Source organism: Oncorhynchus keta, chromosome 15, assembly GCF_023373465.1.
Source record: "Oncorhynchus keta strain PuntledgeMale-10-30-2019 chromosome 15, Oket_V2, whole genome shotgun sequence".
Lineage (NCBI taxonomy): Eukaryota > Metazoa > Chordata > Actinopteri > Salmoniformes > Salmonidae > Oncorhynchus > Oncorhynchus keta.
In genome coordinates, this window is record NC_068435.1 from 9,784,868 (window position 1) to 9,803,042 (window position 18,175).

Sequence of the window (18,175 nt, forward strand, 5' to 3'; positions counted from 1 at the left end):
CAGATTTGCTTTTTATAATCCGTAATCAGTTGATACGTAATCAGGCCTACTAAAACAGAAACACACAGGCCTACTAAAACAGAAACACACAGGCCTACCAAAACAGAAACACACAGGCCTACCAAAACAGAAACACACAGGCCTACCAAAACAGAAACACATAGGCCTACCAAAACAGAAACACATAGGCCTACTAAAACAGAAACACACAGGCCTACCAAAACAGAAACACACAGGCCTACTAAAACAGAAACACACAGGCCTACCAAAACAGAAACACATAGGTCTACCAAAACAGAAACACACAGGCCTACCAAAACAGAAACACACAGGTCTACCAAAACAGAAACACACAGGCCTACCAAAACAGAAACACACAGGCCTACCAAAACAGAAACACACAGGCCTACCAAAACAGAAACACATAGGCCTACCAAAACAGAAACACATAGGCCTACCAAAACAGAAACACACAGGCCTACCAAAACAGAAACACATAGGCCTACCAAAACAGAAACACATAGGTCTACCAAAACAGAAACACATAGGCCTACCAAAACAGAGACACACAGGCCTACCAAAACAGAAACACATAGGCCTACCAAAACAGAAACACACAGTCCTACCAAAACAGAAACACATAGGCCTACCAAAACAGAAACACATAGGCCTACCAAAACAGAAACACACAGGCCTACCAAAACAGAAACACATAGGCCTACCAAAACAGAAACACATAGGCCTACCAAAACAGAAACACATAGGCCTACCAAAACAGAAACACATAGGCCTACCAAAACAGAGACACACAGGCCTACCAAAACAGAGACACACAGGCCTACCAAAACAGAGACACACAGGCCTACCAAAACAGAAACACATAGGCCTACCAAAACAGAAACACACAGGCCTACCAAAACAGAGACACACAGGCCTACCAAAACAGAGACACACAGGCCTACCAAAACAGAGACACACAGGCCTACCAAAACAGAAACACACAGGCCTACCAAAACAGAAACACATAGGCCTACCAAAACAGAGACACACAGGTCTACCAAAACAGAGACACACAGGCCTACCAAAACAGAAACACACAGGTCTACCAAAACAGAAACACATAGGCCTACCAAAACAGAAACACACAGGCCTACCAAAACAGAAACACATAGGCCTACCAAAACAGAGACACACAGGCCTACCAAAACAGAGACACACAGGCCTACCAAAACAGAGACACACAGGCCTACCAAAACAGAGACACACAGGCCTACCAAAACAGAGACACACAGGCCTACCAAAACAGAAACACATAGGCCTACCAAAACAGAAATGAGTTATGAGTGATGAGGTATGAGTAATGAGTTATGAGTAATGAGGTATGAGTAATGAAGTATGAGTAATGATGCTACAGTATGGCATTACAGTATGTTGGATATGGAGACAAAGAGCACAACTACTGATTCAGAAAACAAGATAAATGATACAAAAAGTATTAAAAGAAACTAGAAATCGAGTTACAATAAATCAACTTTGGCAGAGTAAGAGGATACACCCACCAGTTTTTCTTTACCTTGTTCGTTTATCATTTTGCTGCCAAATCAAACGTCCCAAGTCCCCAGAGGATTAAAGTACTGGGATTCGGTCGACAGACAACCCTGCGCAAAACTATCTAACCAATCGATCTAAATCAACACTCTCTCACCCAATCAAGTATCCATCAAAGATCTATTTTATAAGATTACATTGCACTGTGGAATGAAATTAGAGTTGTATAATATAGTGAAGTGTTGCCCCAACCCAAGTCATTGGAGTTGTATAATATAGTGAAGTGTTGTCCCAACCCAAGTCATTGGAGTTGTATAATATAGTGAAGTGTTGCCCCAACCCATGTCATTGGAGTTGTATAATATAGTAAAGTGTTGTCCCAACCCAAGTCATTGGAGTTGTATAATATAGTAAAGTGTTGTCCCAACCCAAGTCATTGGAGTTGTATAATATAGTAAAGTGTTGTCCCAACCCAAGTCATTGGAGTTGTATAATATATCGTAAGTGTTGTCCCAACCCAAGTCATTGGAGTTGTATAATATAGTAAAGTGTTGTCCCAACCCAAGTCATTGGAGTTGTATAATATAGTGAAGTGTTGTCCCAACCCAAGTCATTGGAGTTGTATAATATAGTGAAGTGTTGTCCCAACCCATGTCATTGGAGTTGTATAATATAGTGAAGTGTTGTCCCAACCCATGTCATAGGAGTTGTATAATATAGTGAAGTGTTGTCCCAACCCAAGTCATTGGAGTTGTATAATATAGTGAAGTGTTGTCCCAACCCAAGTCATTGGAGTTGTATAATATAGTGAAGTGTTGTCCCAACCCAAGTCATTGGAGTTGTATAATATAGTAAAGTGTTGTCCCAACCCAGTCATTGGAGTTGTATAATATAGTAAAGTGTTGTCCCAACCCATGTCATTGGAGTTGTATAATATAGTAAAGTGTTGTCCCAACCCAAGTCATTGGAGTTGTATAATATAGTAAAGTGTTGTCCCAACCCATGTCATTGGAGTTGTATAATATAGTAAAGTGTTGTCCCAACCCATGTCATTGGAGTTGTATAATATAGTGAAGTGTTGTCCCAACCCATGTCATTGGAGTTGTATAATATAGTGAAGTGTTGTCCCAACCCAAGTCATTGGAGTTGTATAATATAGTAAAGTGTTGTCCCAACCCATGTCATTGGAGTTGTATAATATAGTAAAGTGTTGTCCCAACCCATGTCATTGGCGTTGTATAATATAGTGAAGTGTTGCCCCAACCCAAGTCATTGGAGTTGTATAATATAGTGAAGTGTTGTCCCAACCCAAGTCATTGGCATTGTCTTAACATAAGCTATGGGCATAACACTTCTAAATATTGGTCTGTGGGATCAGATGCAATCAACACCTAGATTGAACCGGAAGCTGACTTGTTGGGGGACCAGTCCAATATTCCCTATATAGTGCACTACTTTTAACCAGAGCCCCATAGGCTGGTGGCCAGTGGTTTTATTAGTATTGCCAAGTTTTCTGAGCAAAATGATGATTATAATTATAATTTATTTTCATAATTTTAATTGTTGGACATAACAGACTAAAAACACCTGGAAATCATCTCCCAAGTATTCCCACGCATATTAGATGTGATCGTATACAAATGTAAGCAAGGTTTGAAATGATTATGGTTTAGTCAAACATTATATCTGTTTGGGCTTCTTGTGGCAAATTTCTGCTCTACAAATTATTTGTAATTATGTTCCGGTCCGCCGACCAGACGCTCAAGACATATTTGCCCCGTCGTTGATGATCCTTGGAACAGGGTTTTGTTTTGCTTTGGAGACAGTGTTTTGGTGTTTCACGTGCCATCATTGAACAGGAGGGGGCAACAGAGGGCAATTCCTGACCAGTCTTTCCACAACATCAACTCCTGCTGAGTCATTGTTTGTCTGCTTTTGCTTATAGACATCTTCTCCTTACTGGTGGATTGATTACTTCCTAACTAAATCGAAATTCAATGTTTCAAACTGTAACCAAATTCTATTTGATGTATAACAACCTAATGTAATTTGGTCACCGAGAGCACTTGGGAAGATGGATGGACTGAGAAAAGGGTCTTGGAAAAGGTTCAATAAGGAGGCTGCATTAAAGCAGGCAGTCAGACAGACACTCACTCACTCATTAAAGCACTCACTCATTAAAGCACTCACTCATTAAAGCACTCACACACTCGCTCATTAAAGCACTCACTCACTCATTAAAGCACTCACTCACTCATTAAAGCACTCACTCATTAAAGCACTCACACACTCGCTCATTAAGCACTCACTCACTCATTAAAGCACTCATTCATTAAAGCACTCACACAATCGCTCATTAAAGCACTCACTCGTTAAAGCACTCACTCATTAAAGCACTCACACGCTCGCTCATTAAAGCACTCACTCGTTAAAGCACTCACTCATTAAATCACTCACACACTCGCTCATTAAGCACTCACTCACTCATTAAAGCACTTATTCATTAAAGCACTCACACAATCGCTCATTAAAGCACTCACTCACTCATTAAAGCACTCACTCATTAAAGCACTCACACGCTCGCTCATTAAAGCACTCACTCACTCATTAAAGCACTCACTCATTAAAGCACTCATTCATTAAAGCACTCACACAATCGCTCATTAAGCACTCACTCACTCATTAAAGCACTCACTCATTAAAGCACTCACACGCTCGCTCATTAAAGCACTCACTCACTCATTAAAGCACTCACACGCTCACTCATTAAAGCACTCACTCACTCATTAAAGCACTCACTCATTAAAGCACTCACACGCTCGCTCATTAAAGCACTCACTCACTCATTAAAGCACTCACACGCTCACTCATTAAAGCACTCACTCATTAAAGCACTCACACGCTCGCTCATTAAAGCACTCACTCACTCATTAAAGCACTCGCTCATTAAGCACTCACTCACTCATTAAAGCACTCACTCATTAAAGCACTCACACACTCACTCATTAAAGCACTCACTCACTCATTAAAGCACTCATATGCTCGCTCATTAAAGCACTCACTCACTCATTAAAGCACTCGCTCATTAAAGCACTCACTCACTCATTAAAGCACTCACTCATTAAAGCACTCACACGCTCGCTGCATTGAAATTCTGCACCCTTTTTGAAAAGTGTTCACTCATTCACTCCTCTATGCATTTAAAAGCATTGTATTGGTGCAAGGACGGCTGCAGGGAGTGTCCACCATATTGCTCAGACCAGTCCATTCCTTTCACATCTATGAGGTAGAGTGTATGAGTGCAGAGAATACAATTTGAAGCCACTCACTCACTCAAAAAGACTGATAGACACTCAACACCTATTATTTTTCACAATGTGTTAGACTTGTAGAACCAACATAATGAGCATGCCACTGAAGTGTTAGTGTCTGAGTATAGTTGAATCATTATTATTTGTTGTGTATGTGGTTTTGATTGACAGTAGAGGACTGCCGTGCTGATTGGTCAGTGTAGCAGCAGTATTGACCTGATTGGTTGATTTTGTAGAGGACTGCAGAGCTGATTGGTTAGTGTAGCAGAAGCGTTGATATGATTGGTTGTTTGTGTGGCATCCACAGGTGCAGGAGGCGGTACATGGCGTGACTGTAGAGGAGTGTCAGACAGCCCTCCAGAACCACAACTGGAACGTGCAGAAAGCTGTGCACTACCTCAAGGTAGGGGCCCTTGGTGGTAGTGCACTATTACCTTGTCACACTATGGATCCAATCAGAGCTGTACTACGTTGGCCTGGTTACTCATCCACTATAGTTGCTGGAACCTACAATTACAACTTTTCTAATCACAGCACTATATGAACTCCCTGTGATGTACAGTTAAAGTCAAAGTTTACATACACCTTCGCCAAATACATTTAAACTCAGTTTTTCACAATTCCTGACATTTAATCCAAGTAAAAATGGCCTGTTTTAGGTCAGTTAGGATCACCATTTTATTTTAAGAATGTGACATTTCAGAATAATCTTAAAGAGAGTAATTTATTTCAGCTTTTATTTCTTTCTTCATATTCCCAGTGGGTCAGAAGTTTACATACACTCAATTAGTATTTGGTAGCATTGCCTTTAAATTGTTTAATTTAGGTCAAATGGCCAAAATACATTCATCTCTAGAAGAAAGAATGCATCTCCTTCCTGAGCGGTATGACGGCTGTGTGGTCCCATTCTTTAAATGTTTTACCTTTATATAACTAGGCAAGTCAGTTAAGAACACATTCTTATTTTCAATGACGGCCTAGGAACAGTTCTGCCAGTAACTGCCTGTTCAGGGGCAGAACGACAGATTTGTACCGTGTCAGCTCGGGGATTCGAACTTGCAACCTTTCGGTTACTAGCCCAACACTCTGACCACTAGGCTACCCATGGTGTTTATACTTGTGTACTATTGTTTGTACAGATAAACACGGTACCTTTTAGGTGTTTTGGAAATTGCTCCCAAGGATGAACCAGACTTGTGGAGGTCTACAATTTTTTTTCTGAGGTCTTGGCTGATTTCTTTAGATTTCCCCATGATGTCAAGCAAAGAGACACTGAGTTTGAAGGTAGGCCTTGAAATACATTCACAGGTACACCTCCATTTAACTCAAATGATGTCAATTAGCCTATCAGAAGCTTCTAAAGCCATGACATAATTTTCAGACATTTTCAAAGCTGTTTAAAGGCACAGTCAACTTAGTATATGTAAACTTCTGACTCACTGGAATTGTGATACAGTGAAATAATCTGTCTGAACAATTGTTGGAAAATTGACTTGTGTCATGCACAAAGTAGATTATTATTATTTTTTTTAACTTTACCTTTATTTAACCAGGCAAGTCAGTTAAGAACATATTCTTATTTTCATTGATAGCCTGGGAACAGTGGGTTAACTGCCTGTTCAGGGGCAGAATGACAAATTTGTACCTTGTCAGCTCAGGTTTGAACTCGCAACCTTCCGGTTACTAGTCCAACGCTCTAACCACTAGGCTACGCTGTCCTGGTCTGTGTTTGGAGTGGTTGAAAAACTAGTTTTAATGACTCCTACGTGTATGTTAACTTCCGACTTCAACTGTATAAGCTCCCAGTGATCTATAATCATTTGCAGCATATGGTGTGCGACTTTCTTTATTTTTCCTTCGGAAGTTGTGGAAATAAAACCTTTCTAGCTTACAAACAGGGATAAGTCCTTTTTACAGAAGTCAACCCATCAAAACATTTGCTGATTTTGAAATATCTGATGACGGATACATGAATAATACAATGTTTTCAGAGATGATGAGTAGTAAGGGTGAGTTGTAACTGATCCTGTTGTTGTCTAGGTTGAGCAGCTGTTCTGTCTTGGCCTGAAGACCAGGCTGGAGTGTCTCAAGATGCTGGAGATGTACAACTGGGACCTGGAAGTGGCCAGCACTCAGCTCCTGGACTCCTATAGCTCTGTCACGCAAAGGTAACATAGAATTCTGGAGAACTTAAAGGGATAGTTTGAGATTTTGGCAACAAAGCCCTTTATATACGTGCTAGCTGGGGCAGCAGCATAGCCTAGTGGTTGGGGTGTGGGACTAGTAACCGCAAGGTTGCAAGATCAAATCCCTGAGCTGACATGGTACAAATCTGGCATTCTGCCCCTGAACAAGGCAGTTAACCCACTGTTCCTAGGTGTCATTGAAAATAAGAATTTGTTCTTAATTGACTTGCCTACTTAAATACAGGTTAAATAAAAAAAATTGCTGATCCCAAAGACTTCCAGCGTTTGGGTTAATACTAGATAGCATTTGTTTTGCCAAACTACCTGTAACTTCCTTCATACTGGATGCAAAGACATAAAAATGGGTCCATGACTTAAATTAAAATTAAAATAAATAAATGCAGTCCCTTCAGGAAGTATTCACACCCTTTTACTTTTTCCACATTTTGTTGTATTACAGCCTGAATTTACATTTTATGTCAATGATCTACACACAATACCCCGTCATTTAAAAGTGGAATTTTGTTTATAGAATGTTTTTTAAATGAGAAAAATCATTCATCCGAAAGATCCGAAGAAGTATTCACCAACTTTGTTATGCCTAAATAAGTTCAGGAGTAAAAATAGAACACATAGTAAGTTCTGTGTTCAATAAAAGTGGTTAACATGGTTTTTGAATGATTACCCCATCTCTGTACCCCACACATACAATTATCTGTAATCAAGTAGTGAATTTCAAGCACAGATTCAACCACAAAGACCAGAGAGGTTTTTAAATGCCTTGCAAAGAAGGCCACTGATTGGTAGATGTGTAAAAAAAACAATCTATGAAAGTAGATGCTGAATGTCCCTTTGAGCATGGTGAAGTTATTAATTAGGCTTGAGATGGTGTATCAATAAGGCCAGTCATTACAAAGATACAGGCATCCTTCTTAACTCAGTTGCCGGAGAGGAAGGAAACTGTTCAGGGATTTCACCAATGGATACCAATGGTGATTTTAAAACGGTTACAGAGTTTAATGGTTGTGTTATGAGAGAACTTGAGGATGGATCAACAACATTGTAGTCATTCCACAATGCTAACCTAAATGACAGAGTCCCAGGTTCGATCCCGGGCTGTATCACAGTATCTACCAACCGTGATTGGGAGTCCCATAGGGCAGCGCACAATTGGCACAACATCGTCCAGGTTAGGGGAGGGTTTGGCCGGGGTAGACCGTCATTGTAAAATAAGAATTTTTCTTAACTGACTTGCCTAGTTAAATAAAGATTGTTTTAAAAAGAAGGAAGCCTATACAGAATAATATTTTTCCAAAACATCATCATGTGGCAAAAAAATGAACTTTTTGACCTGAATACAAAGCATTATGTTTGGGGCAAATCCAACACTTCACTGAAAACCACTCTTCAAGCATGGTGGTGGCTGCATCATGTTATGAGTATTTTTTATATATATATATTTTAACCTTTATTTAACTAGGCAAGTCAGTTAAGAACAAATTCTTATTTTCAATGACAGCCTGTTCAGGGGCAGAAGATTTGTACCTTGTCAGCTCAGGGATATGAACTTGCAACCTTTCGGTTACTAGTCCAACAATCTAACCACTAGGCTACCCTGCCACCCCAAGGATTAGGGAGTTTTTTTTGTGGGATAAAAACAAAAGTTATACAGCAAAATCCTAGAAGAAAACCTGGTTCAGTATGCTTTCCAGCAGGCACTGGGAGATAAATTCACCTTTCAGCAGGACAATAACCTAAAACACGAGGACAAATCTACCAAGACAACATTGAATGTTCCTGAGTGGCCTAGTTACAGTTTTGACTTAAATCTGCTTGAAAATATATGGCGTGGAAATGGTTGTTCAGCAATGTTCAAGAATAAACTTGACAGATTTAAGAATGTTATATAATATTGTATAATCCAGGGGGGGGGGGGAGCTCTTAGAGACCCAGAAAGACTCACAGCTGTTATCGCCACCAAAGGTGATTCTACAAAGTATTGACTCAGGCGTGTAATAGTTCTGTATTTCATTATCAATACATTTACTAAAAAAAAAACATGTTTTCACTTTGTCGCTATTGTGGTATTGTGTGGAGATGGGTGAGAAAATGTTTTGATTTAATCTATTTTCAATTCCGGATGTAATTTCCCCTAACTATGCAAACCTGTATATGGGACAATTTGAAGAAGCATTCCTTTTTAAAACAGACACACACCCCTTACTTTCTAAAATACTTCTATGGAAGAGATACAGATTATGTCTTTGTGCTCTGGGAAGGAAGTCAGCAGGAACTAAATGAATTCCAAACTGTACTAAACGAGAGCTCTGAATACCTCCAATTCACCATGTAGACTGATGAGAGAAAAATACACTACCTGGACTTATGGATCATCAAATAGAATGATGCAGTACACACAGATTTAAACACAAAGCCCACAGATCGCAATACCCTGCTATGTGCGGATAGTATGCATCCCCTTCCCCTCAACAATGGTTTAACATATAGCCAGTTATGTATTGTTAAATGAATCTGTGGCCACCAGTCAGATTTTGACAGCAATGCTAAATAAAATGACAGATAAATTCTAAATGAGAGGCTACAAGAACAAAACTCTTGATGCTGCAATGATGAAAATATATCAAAAACCAAGAGAGGAATTACTAAAAACTAAAAACCAAAGAAGAAAAACAACACAACTATCTTTTGCACTAAGAACACCAAGGGTTCAGAGAAAATGACAGAAATCCTGAAAAATCACTGGCATATTCTGCAATCAGACAAAAAAAAATGCACACCTCTTCAAGGAACCCCCACTGGTGGTCTATAAGCGTGGTCGCGATATTGGAAATAGTTTGGTGAGATCTGACATGCCCCCTGAGCCCACTCAGACACCTATCCCAAATGGGAACTACAAATGTGGCTCATGCACAAAAAAAAAGTATTTCTTCAGACACCCACATACAGGTGGAAAGATCCCTGTGAGAGGTATCATCTCATGCAAGACCAAGGGAGTAAATCCATCTCATCACCTGTTCATGTGGAAAAGCCAACGTAGGACAAACAAAAAGACAATTAAAACAACGCATAGCTGAACACCGCAGCTCAATCAGGTGTAAGAACATTGACTCTCCAGTAGCAGCTCACCTTGTTGAAGCCAACCATCCCATCTCCTCCATCACACACAATGAGCATGTTGCTCTACCAAGGAGAGGAGGTAACATCGAGATCCTACTACTACAAACAGAGGCTTACTGGATATCCTCTCTAAAAACATTGACCCCTAGTGATCTGAATATTGACTTTGATCTCAGGCCCTTATGAACACATTTTAATTTATGTTATAAATGTAAAAAAAATATATTTTTACATCTTATTAGCGTACACCTAATATGTTCCCTGTGTTGATGATGCTCATTATATATTAAGGCTGAACCAATATTACATGTAACAAAAATGAAACACGAAATTATGTGAAATTGAATGAAACAATCATGTATGTTGATGCTAATATGATGTACAATGTTCCATGATGTTTCTATATGATAACAATAGTGTGAATATATTTAATATGCCATATACTATTTTTTTTTAACAGTTTTCACTAATTAATTTTTAATTAACTTAATCATTATGACACACCCCTCACTACTGTCATTGGTTACACTCATTGCACTGTTTGTCTACATAACCTGGTTCAAGTATTCATGACATTACCCTGAGGAAGACACAGTGATGCTGAAACGTTGGTAAATACCCATTAAATTGCTGTGAGTTTATACATGGAGTATGCTACTTTATTTTTGATAGTTTATCGTTTATTCGCTGTTAATCAGCGCCTCCACACAAACTATTAGTCTGGGTATGTTTTTTTTACATTTTTGTTTTTAATTCCTGATGTAACACAACACAATGTGAAATAAGTCAAGGGGTGTGAATATTTTCTGAAAGCACTGTCGTGCCCACATGCCAAACTATCCCTTTAAAAGGAGAACTCAGGAGAATTTAGGGCAAACTAAACCTACTGGTGCTGATGCCGATGCTGGATTTTGCTCCAGACAAACAGCCAAACACATGGGTCATGTTCATTAGGGCACACTGTAACTAAACGTTTTGAATAGGGAAATAAAAAGGAACCAGGTAGTCCCTGTTTCAGTATGATTTCTTCTGTTTGGTGCCTAATGAACAAGTCACTGATTCTACTAATTAAGAATCAATTCTGTGTGTTGCTGCTTGGTCGAGCCCAATAACCTAATATACTCGTGTCTATCCACAATTTAAACTGTATCAAATTACATTCATCTAGCACCAAGTAAAATAGATGGAATTGTGAATGTACTTGGATTTGTTTTGAAATAATGGAACATCAAAATAAATCTCTCATCCCATTGCAGGCGGTGACCGATGCTCGGAGCAACTGCATAAGTTTTTTTATTTGTCATCTGTCTTTGAGGGGACGGAGTCTGCTACCATCCCTCTTTTCTGACTTGCCAGACACGCCCCTTAAGAAGACGGGGATTTGAGTATGGACCTGGGGTACATTTGACTGTGTGATGGGCCATGGCTGTAGTCTTGCCTACTGTACACTGAGACCTGGATAGGTGGTTTCCGTGTGGTTGATACCATTCCATTGACTCCATTCCAGACATTATTATGAGCCGTCCTCCCCTGAGCAGCCTCCACTGAGGACCAGGGGGTTAGCCTCCACACTGAGGCCCAGGGGGCTAATCTCCACACTGAGGACCAGGGGGCTAGCCTCCACTGAGGACCATGGGGTTAGCCTCCACTGAGGACCAGGGGGCTAGCCTCCACACTGAGGACCAGGGGGTTAGCCTCCACTGAGGCCCAGGGGGCTAGCCTCCACACTGAGGACCAGGGGGTTAGCCTCCACTGAGGCCCAGGGGGCTAGCCTCCACACTGAGCCCCAGGAGGCTAGCCTCCACACTGAGGACCAGGGGGCTAGCCTCCACACTGAGGACCAGGAGGCTAGCCTCCACACTGAGGATCAGGAGGCTAGCCTCCACACTGAGGACCTAGAGGCTCCCGTTCTACCACCGAATATGAGTAGAAGTCGACTTAGAATACTGGTGGTGGAACCATACTCTTAAAGGGACCATGGTGTCTGCTGGTACCTACCCTATACCCAACACTGAAGGAAAAACATCCTCTTTTTCACTGCTGGTCTCCCTGATTCAGTTATATCACTGCCACAATACACCATTGACCAACTAGGCTGACCTCTTTTGTGTTATTACTGACATATGAATCAGGGGAGCACTCCCCTACTGTATGTGAGTTTTGCTAAGCTCCTCGGATTGGACAGGGGCTTGTTTTAGCGAGGTCAGCGTCTTTCTGCTGCGCCGCCCGCCCTCCCAGGTTCTACTGTGTTTTAGCAGAGGACAAAGTTCACAAAGCCCATAGAGAGAACGAATACAAGAGAGGGGAAGGAGAGAAAAAAATGCAGCTGGTCTACTTTTAAGTCGACTCCTTTTTTTATTTTCTATTTTAGAGATTTCTACTTGATTTATATTATTAAGGAGTTAACAGATTTTTTTCAATGCACACAAACAGTTACATACATGAATAGTTCAGTTTATATATTTGCAGCGAATATGTGCTAGAAGTTGGTATTTTTAGTTTTTAGTGCTCTGTTTTTAATATATTTTGGGTTTTGAACCGGTTGTTTGAAAAGGGGGACATATTGAAAACATTCAATTCTTGAGATATAAAAAATATATATTTTGTCAGTTATTAAAGCCATGTATGTTATGCTTTCCCTGAATCACTTATGTTTGTCAGTGACATCAACTGAACGTTAGTGTATAACCTAGAGCAAACTGTATAGTGATATGTGATAGTTTTCAATTTATTTTCTATACTGTCTTACCCTGATGCACGCTGTCTGCTTTTCCGTGTGTTATGATTCAAATTACGTTTTTTGCGAACTGAACATTAATATACTGTACACTGAACAAAAATATAAAACGCAACATGTAAAGTGTTGGTAACGTGAGCTGAAATAAAAGATCACAGAAATGTTCCATATGCACAAAAAGTTTACTTCTCTACCATAAGCCGCCTCCAACATTGTTTTGGAGAATTTGGCAGTACGTCCAACCGGCCTCCCAACCGCAGACCATGTGAATGGCGTGGTGTGGGCGAGCGGTTTGTTGACGTCAACGTTGTGAACAGAGTGCCCCATGGTGGTGGTGTGGTTATGAAAAGGGCAGGCATGAGTTACAGACAATGAACACAATTGCATTTTATCGATGGTGATTTGAATGCACAGAAATACCGTAACGGGATCCTGAGGCTCGTTGTAAGGCCCATATTTTATTTTAAGGTATCTGTGACCAACAGATGCATATCTGTATTCTCAGTCATGTGAAGTCCATAGATTAGGGCCAAATTAATTTACTTCAATTTACTGATTTCCTCATATGAACTGTAACTAACCAACATCTTTGAAATTGTTGCGTTTTATACTTTTGTTCACTATATAATCATAATATATGCCATTTAAGTAGACACTTTTATCCAAAGCAACTTACAGTATGTATGGGTGGTCCAGGCAATCGAACCCACTATCCTGCTGCTGCAAATGCCATGCTCTACCAACTGAGCTACATCAGACCACAATAAACCCAATACATTTTTATAGTTGATTTCAATCTTTAAATTAATCTTACATTAGAAGGCTTAATCTGACTTCAAATTAGTTTAAATTTAAGCACAGACCAACACGGTAAAACTATCAGACACCTAGCAGACCACTCCTACCATGTAGTGGGCATGCAGGCTGATCTTTATCCAGTCTTTGCACTGTAGCAATTTGGACTTGTGTGACTGTGTTTATTTGTTTGTGTCTTTATGTCTAAAACTCAAGAGAGAATGTTTTGCCAAGTAGTTGTGATCGGTGTGTTGATAAGAACACCGTGTCTTGATTAGAACACTGTGTCTTGATTAGAACACCGTGTCTTGATTAGAACACAACACTGTCTTTATTAGAACACCTTGTCTTGATTAGAACATCGTGTCTTGATTAGAACATCGTGTCTTGATTAGAACATCGTGTCTTGATTAGAACACCGTGTCTTGATTAGAACACCGTGTCTTGATTAGAACACTGTGTCTTTATTAGAACACCTTGTCTTGATTAGAACATCATGTCTTGATTAGAACACTGTGTCTTGATTTGAACATTGTGTCTTGATTAGAACACCGTGTCTTGATTAGAACATTGTGTCTTGATTAGAACACCGTGTCTTGATTAGAACATCGTGTCTTGATTAGAACACCGTGTCTTGATTAGAACACCGTGTCTTGATTAGAACACCGTGTCTTGATTAGAACATCGTGTCTTGATTAGAACACTGTGTCTTTATTAGAACACTGTGTCTTGATTAGAACACCGTGTCTTGATTAGAACACTGTGTCTTTATTAGAACACCTTGTCTTGATTAGAACATTGTGTCTTGATTAGAACACTGTGTCTTGATTTGAACATTGTGTCTTGATTAGAACACCGTGTCTTGATTAGAACACTGTGTCTTGATTAGAACACTGTGTCTTGATTAGAACACCGTGTCTTGATTAGAACACTGTGTCTTTATTAGAACACCTTGTCTTGATTAGAACATTGTGTCTTGATTAGAACACTGTGTCTTGATTTGAACATTGTGTCTTGATTAGAACACCGTGTCTTGATTAGAACACTGTGCCTTGATTAGAACATCGTGTCTTGATTAGAACACTGTGTCTTGATTAGAACATCGTGTCTTGATTAGAACACCGTGTCTTGATTAGAACACCGTGTCTTGATTAGAACACCGTGTCTTGATTAGAACACCGTGTCTTGATTAGAACATTGTGTCTTGATTAGAACACTGTGTCTTTATTAGAACACCGTGTCTTGATTAGAACACCGTGTCTTGATTAGAACACCGTGTCTTTATTAGAACACCTTGTCTTGATTAGTACATCGTGTCTTGATTAGAACACCGTGTCTTGATTTGAACATCGTGTCTTGATTAGAACACCGTGTCTTGATTAGAACACCGTGTCTTGATTAGACATCGTGTCTTGATTAGAACATCGTGTCTTGATTAGAACACCGTGTCTTGATTAGAACATCGTGTCTTGATTAGAACACCTTGTCTTGATTTGAACATCGTGTCTTGATTAGAACACCGTGTCTTGATTAGAACACCGTGTCTTGATTAGAACACCGTGTCTTGATTAGAACACCGTGTCGTGATTAGAACACCGTGTCTTGATTAGAACACCGTGTCTTGATTAGAACACCGTGTCTTGATTAGAACACCGTGTCTTGATTAGAACATCGTGTCTTGATTAGAACACCGTGTCTTGATTAGAACACGTGTCTTGATTAGAACATCGTGTCTTGATTAGAACACCGTGTCTTGATTAGAACACAGTGTCTTGATTAGAACACCGTGTCTTGATTAGTACATTGTGTCTTGATTAGAACACTGTGTCTTGATTTGAACACCGTGTCTTGATTAGAACACCGTGTCTTGATTAGAACACAGTGTCTTGATTAGAACATTGTGTCTTGATTTGAACATCGTGTCTTGATTAGAACACTGTGTCTTGATTAGAACACTGTGTCTTGATTAGAACACCGTGTCTTGATTAGAACACCGTGTCTTGATTAGAACACCGTGTCTTGATTAGAACACCGTGTCTTGATTAGAACACTGTGTCTTGATTAGAACACCGTGTCTTGATTAGAACACCGTGTCTTGATTAGAACACCGTGTCTTGATTAGAACACCTTGATTTGAACATCGTGTCTTGATTAGAACATCGTGTCTTGATTAGAACACCGTGTCTTTATTAGAACACCTTGTCTTGAACACCGTGTCTTGATTAGAACATCGTGTCTTGATTAGAACACCGTGTCTTGATTAGAACACCGTGTCTTGATTAGAACACTGTGTCTTGATTAGAACACCGTGTCTTGATTAGAACACCGTGTCTTGATTAGAACACCGTGTCTTGATTAGAACACCGTGTCTTGATTAGAACACAACACAGTGTCTGTCTGTGAACCGTCCCGTAGACACTTTGGCCATGTTCCAAACTCAAACTTTGTCTCCTTGCCTCTTAGTCATTTACCATCACAGATAAAGGAAGGTCTGGATAGGTGAAACCAAAAAAAACAAAAAACACGTTTATGGTTTGGAACACTGCCTTAGTTGAGCATTTCCTGTCTGCAATAATAAGGCACCTGTAACTTCTTCCAACAGTCAAGGCCATCCAGCCATGACAAAAAAAGTGCTTCCACTGCGGTGAACTCCTTGATGCACAAAAAAATGCTTAGTGACACAGTCTGATGATGTCACGATAAGGCAACCCAGTCCCTATGTCTTACATGATACCAAGCTGCTGTAGTTAGAAGGACTGACGCAACATTACGGCAATATTACCCAAACCAATGTTCTCCTGTTCATGTTATTTTTAAGTTGATCGCTATATTACCTCGGTGTTGGTTTGTTGTTCGTTCATCCTGATGTACTTGTCCTAGAGGTCTTCACGGGTACAAAAAAAGTTGGACCCTTTCCCGAAATTTAGCTGGGGCTTTCCCACCCGGACCCGATATGCATAAGTTATTTATTATTTCAAAAGAGAGAAAGGTGCCACTCTAGCAGGTCGAGGAGGGACAGTAATGTGAACGACATGGAGAGAGGGGAAAGAGAACCTAGTCAGTTGCACAACCGCATTCAACTGACATGTCTTCCACATTTTAACCCAACACCTCTGAATCAGAGAGGTGCGGGGGGCTGCTTTACTGACATACATGTCATCGGCACCTGGGGAGTGGGTGTTGTTGGGGGGGGGTTAACTGTCTTGCCCAAGGGCAGAACGGCACATTTGTTTACCTTGACAGCTCAGGGATTCAATCCAGCAAACCTGTTGTTTAGTGGCCCAATGCCTTTAACTGCTAGGTGACACTGGGAGCAGGGAGGGAGAGACGAGAGACAGCAACCAACCAAGCCAACTCACGCGATAGTAGACTAATAGCTGCCATAGCTAGGTTATTTATCATCAAATATGATTATGTAGTACCTGTCTTGGACTGCATCAAGCATGGAAGAGTACCCTGATGTAAAAGAGTACCCTGATGTAGCAGCCTACCCTGAATGTAGCAGCCTACCCTTATGTAGCAGCCTACCCTGATGTAGCAGCCTACCCTGATGTAGCAGCCTACCCTTATGTAGCAGCCTACCCTGATGTAGCAGCCTACCCTGATGTAGCAGCCTACCCTGATGTAGCAGCCAACCTCTTGGCTCTTGATTGTTGTAGCCTATCCTTCTCCTTTAACTTTTAATTCCGTCATTTTCATTCCATCTTCCACTGATGAGATATCTTCTAACTTTTGCTACATGACTTATGATTGGCCAACAACAAGCGCCACTCTGGTGAAAAGCAAGACCAGCAGCTTAAAAAAACTACAATTTCTCTCTCTCGCTCTAGTGCAGCAGTTGCATTCGGATCTGTGCATTCCCTTCCGGGCAAATCAGTTAAAATTACACGTACCAGAGATCCGTGACAATCATATCAGATTCAAACCCGATCTGTGATATTATTTTGAATTCTGGTTGTGGACCCACTCGGGTGCCAGATGGGGTGTTGGGTATTCAGGTACATGTGGATCCATTATGACCTCTAACCTGTACCAATGTACTTTCCCCAAAAGTGTATTATTTCCCCATGGTTGTATGGTTGATCCCCCCCCCCCTTTCCCTGGGTGTTTGGAATTGTGCAAGAGTACAAATGCAAATGCTGCCAATCTCAAATGTATAAAATGTATTTTTATTTTAAAAAATAACTTTTGTTTACCTTGCTCTCATTACGTTTGATTATTGAGACATCTTGATGAGCGTCGATTGGGTGACTCCCGAGTGGCGCAGCGGTTTAAAGCACTGCATCTCGAATCCAGGCTGTATCACATCTGGCCGTGATTTCGAGTCCCATAGGGTGGTGCACAATTGGCCCAGCATCGTCCGGGTTTGGCCCGGGGTAGGCTGTCATTGTAAATAAGAATGTGTTCTTTACTGACTTGCCTAGTTAAATAAAGGTTAAATTAAATATTTAACGTGCAGC

General features: G+C 40.4%; 1 protein-coding gene and 1 long non-coding RNA gene across 11 annotated transcripts in view; one reads left to right on the top strand and one right to left on the bottom strand.

Moving 5' to 3' along the window:
* LOC118395167 (activated CDC42 kinase 1-like) overlaps window positions 1-13,086 on the top strand; it is a 178,421-nt gene extending 165,335 nt beyond the window's left edge. For 8 of the 9 annotated variants that reach the window (XM_052463247.1, XM_052463245.1, XM_052463253.1 and 5 more), the window contains 3 exons: window positions 5,167-5,262; window positions 6,900-7,027; window positions 11,440-13,086. In XM_052463247.1, coding sequence (XP_052319207.1) covers window positions 5,167-5,262; window positions 6,900-7,027; window positions 11,440-11,446 — 231 coding nt within the window. In that variant the 3' untranslated portion in view covers window positions 11,447-13,086. The remainder of the gene's footprint in view (window positions 1-5,166; window positions 5,263-6,899; window positions 7,028-11,439) is intronic. The other variant, XM_052463246.1, reaches the window with a different exon arrangement.
* Window positions 13,087-13,859: 773 nt separating this feature from the next.
* Window positions 13,860-16,281, bottom strand: LOC127907564 (uncharacterized). 2 transcript variants are annotated; one of them, XR_008064863.1, is made up of 3 exons: window positions 16,061-16,281; window positions 14,667-15,197; window positions 13,860-14,191 (listed from the first exon to the last, which is right to left on the bottom strand). It is a non-coding gene; the product is annotated as an uncharacterized LOC127907564 (long non-coding RNA). The 2 variants fall into 2 exon arrangements; XR_008064862.1 differs by having other exon boundaries at window positions 14,496-15,197.
* Between the last annotated feature and the right edge of the window lie 1,894 nt (window positions 16,282-18,175).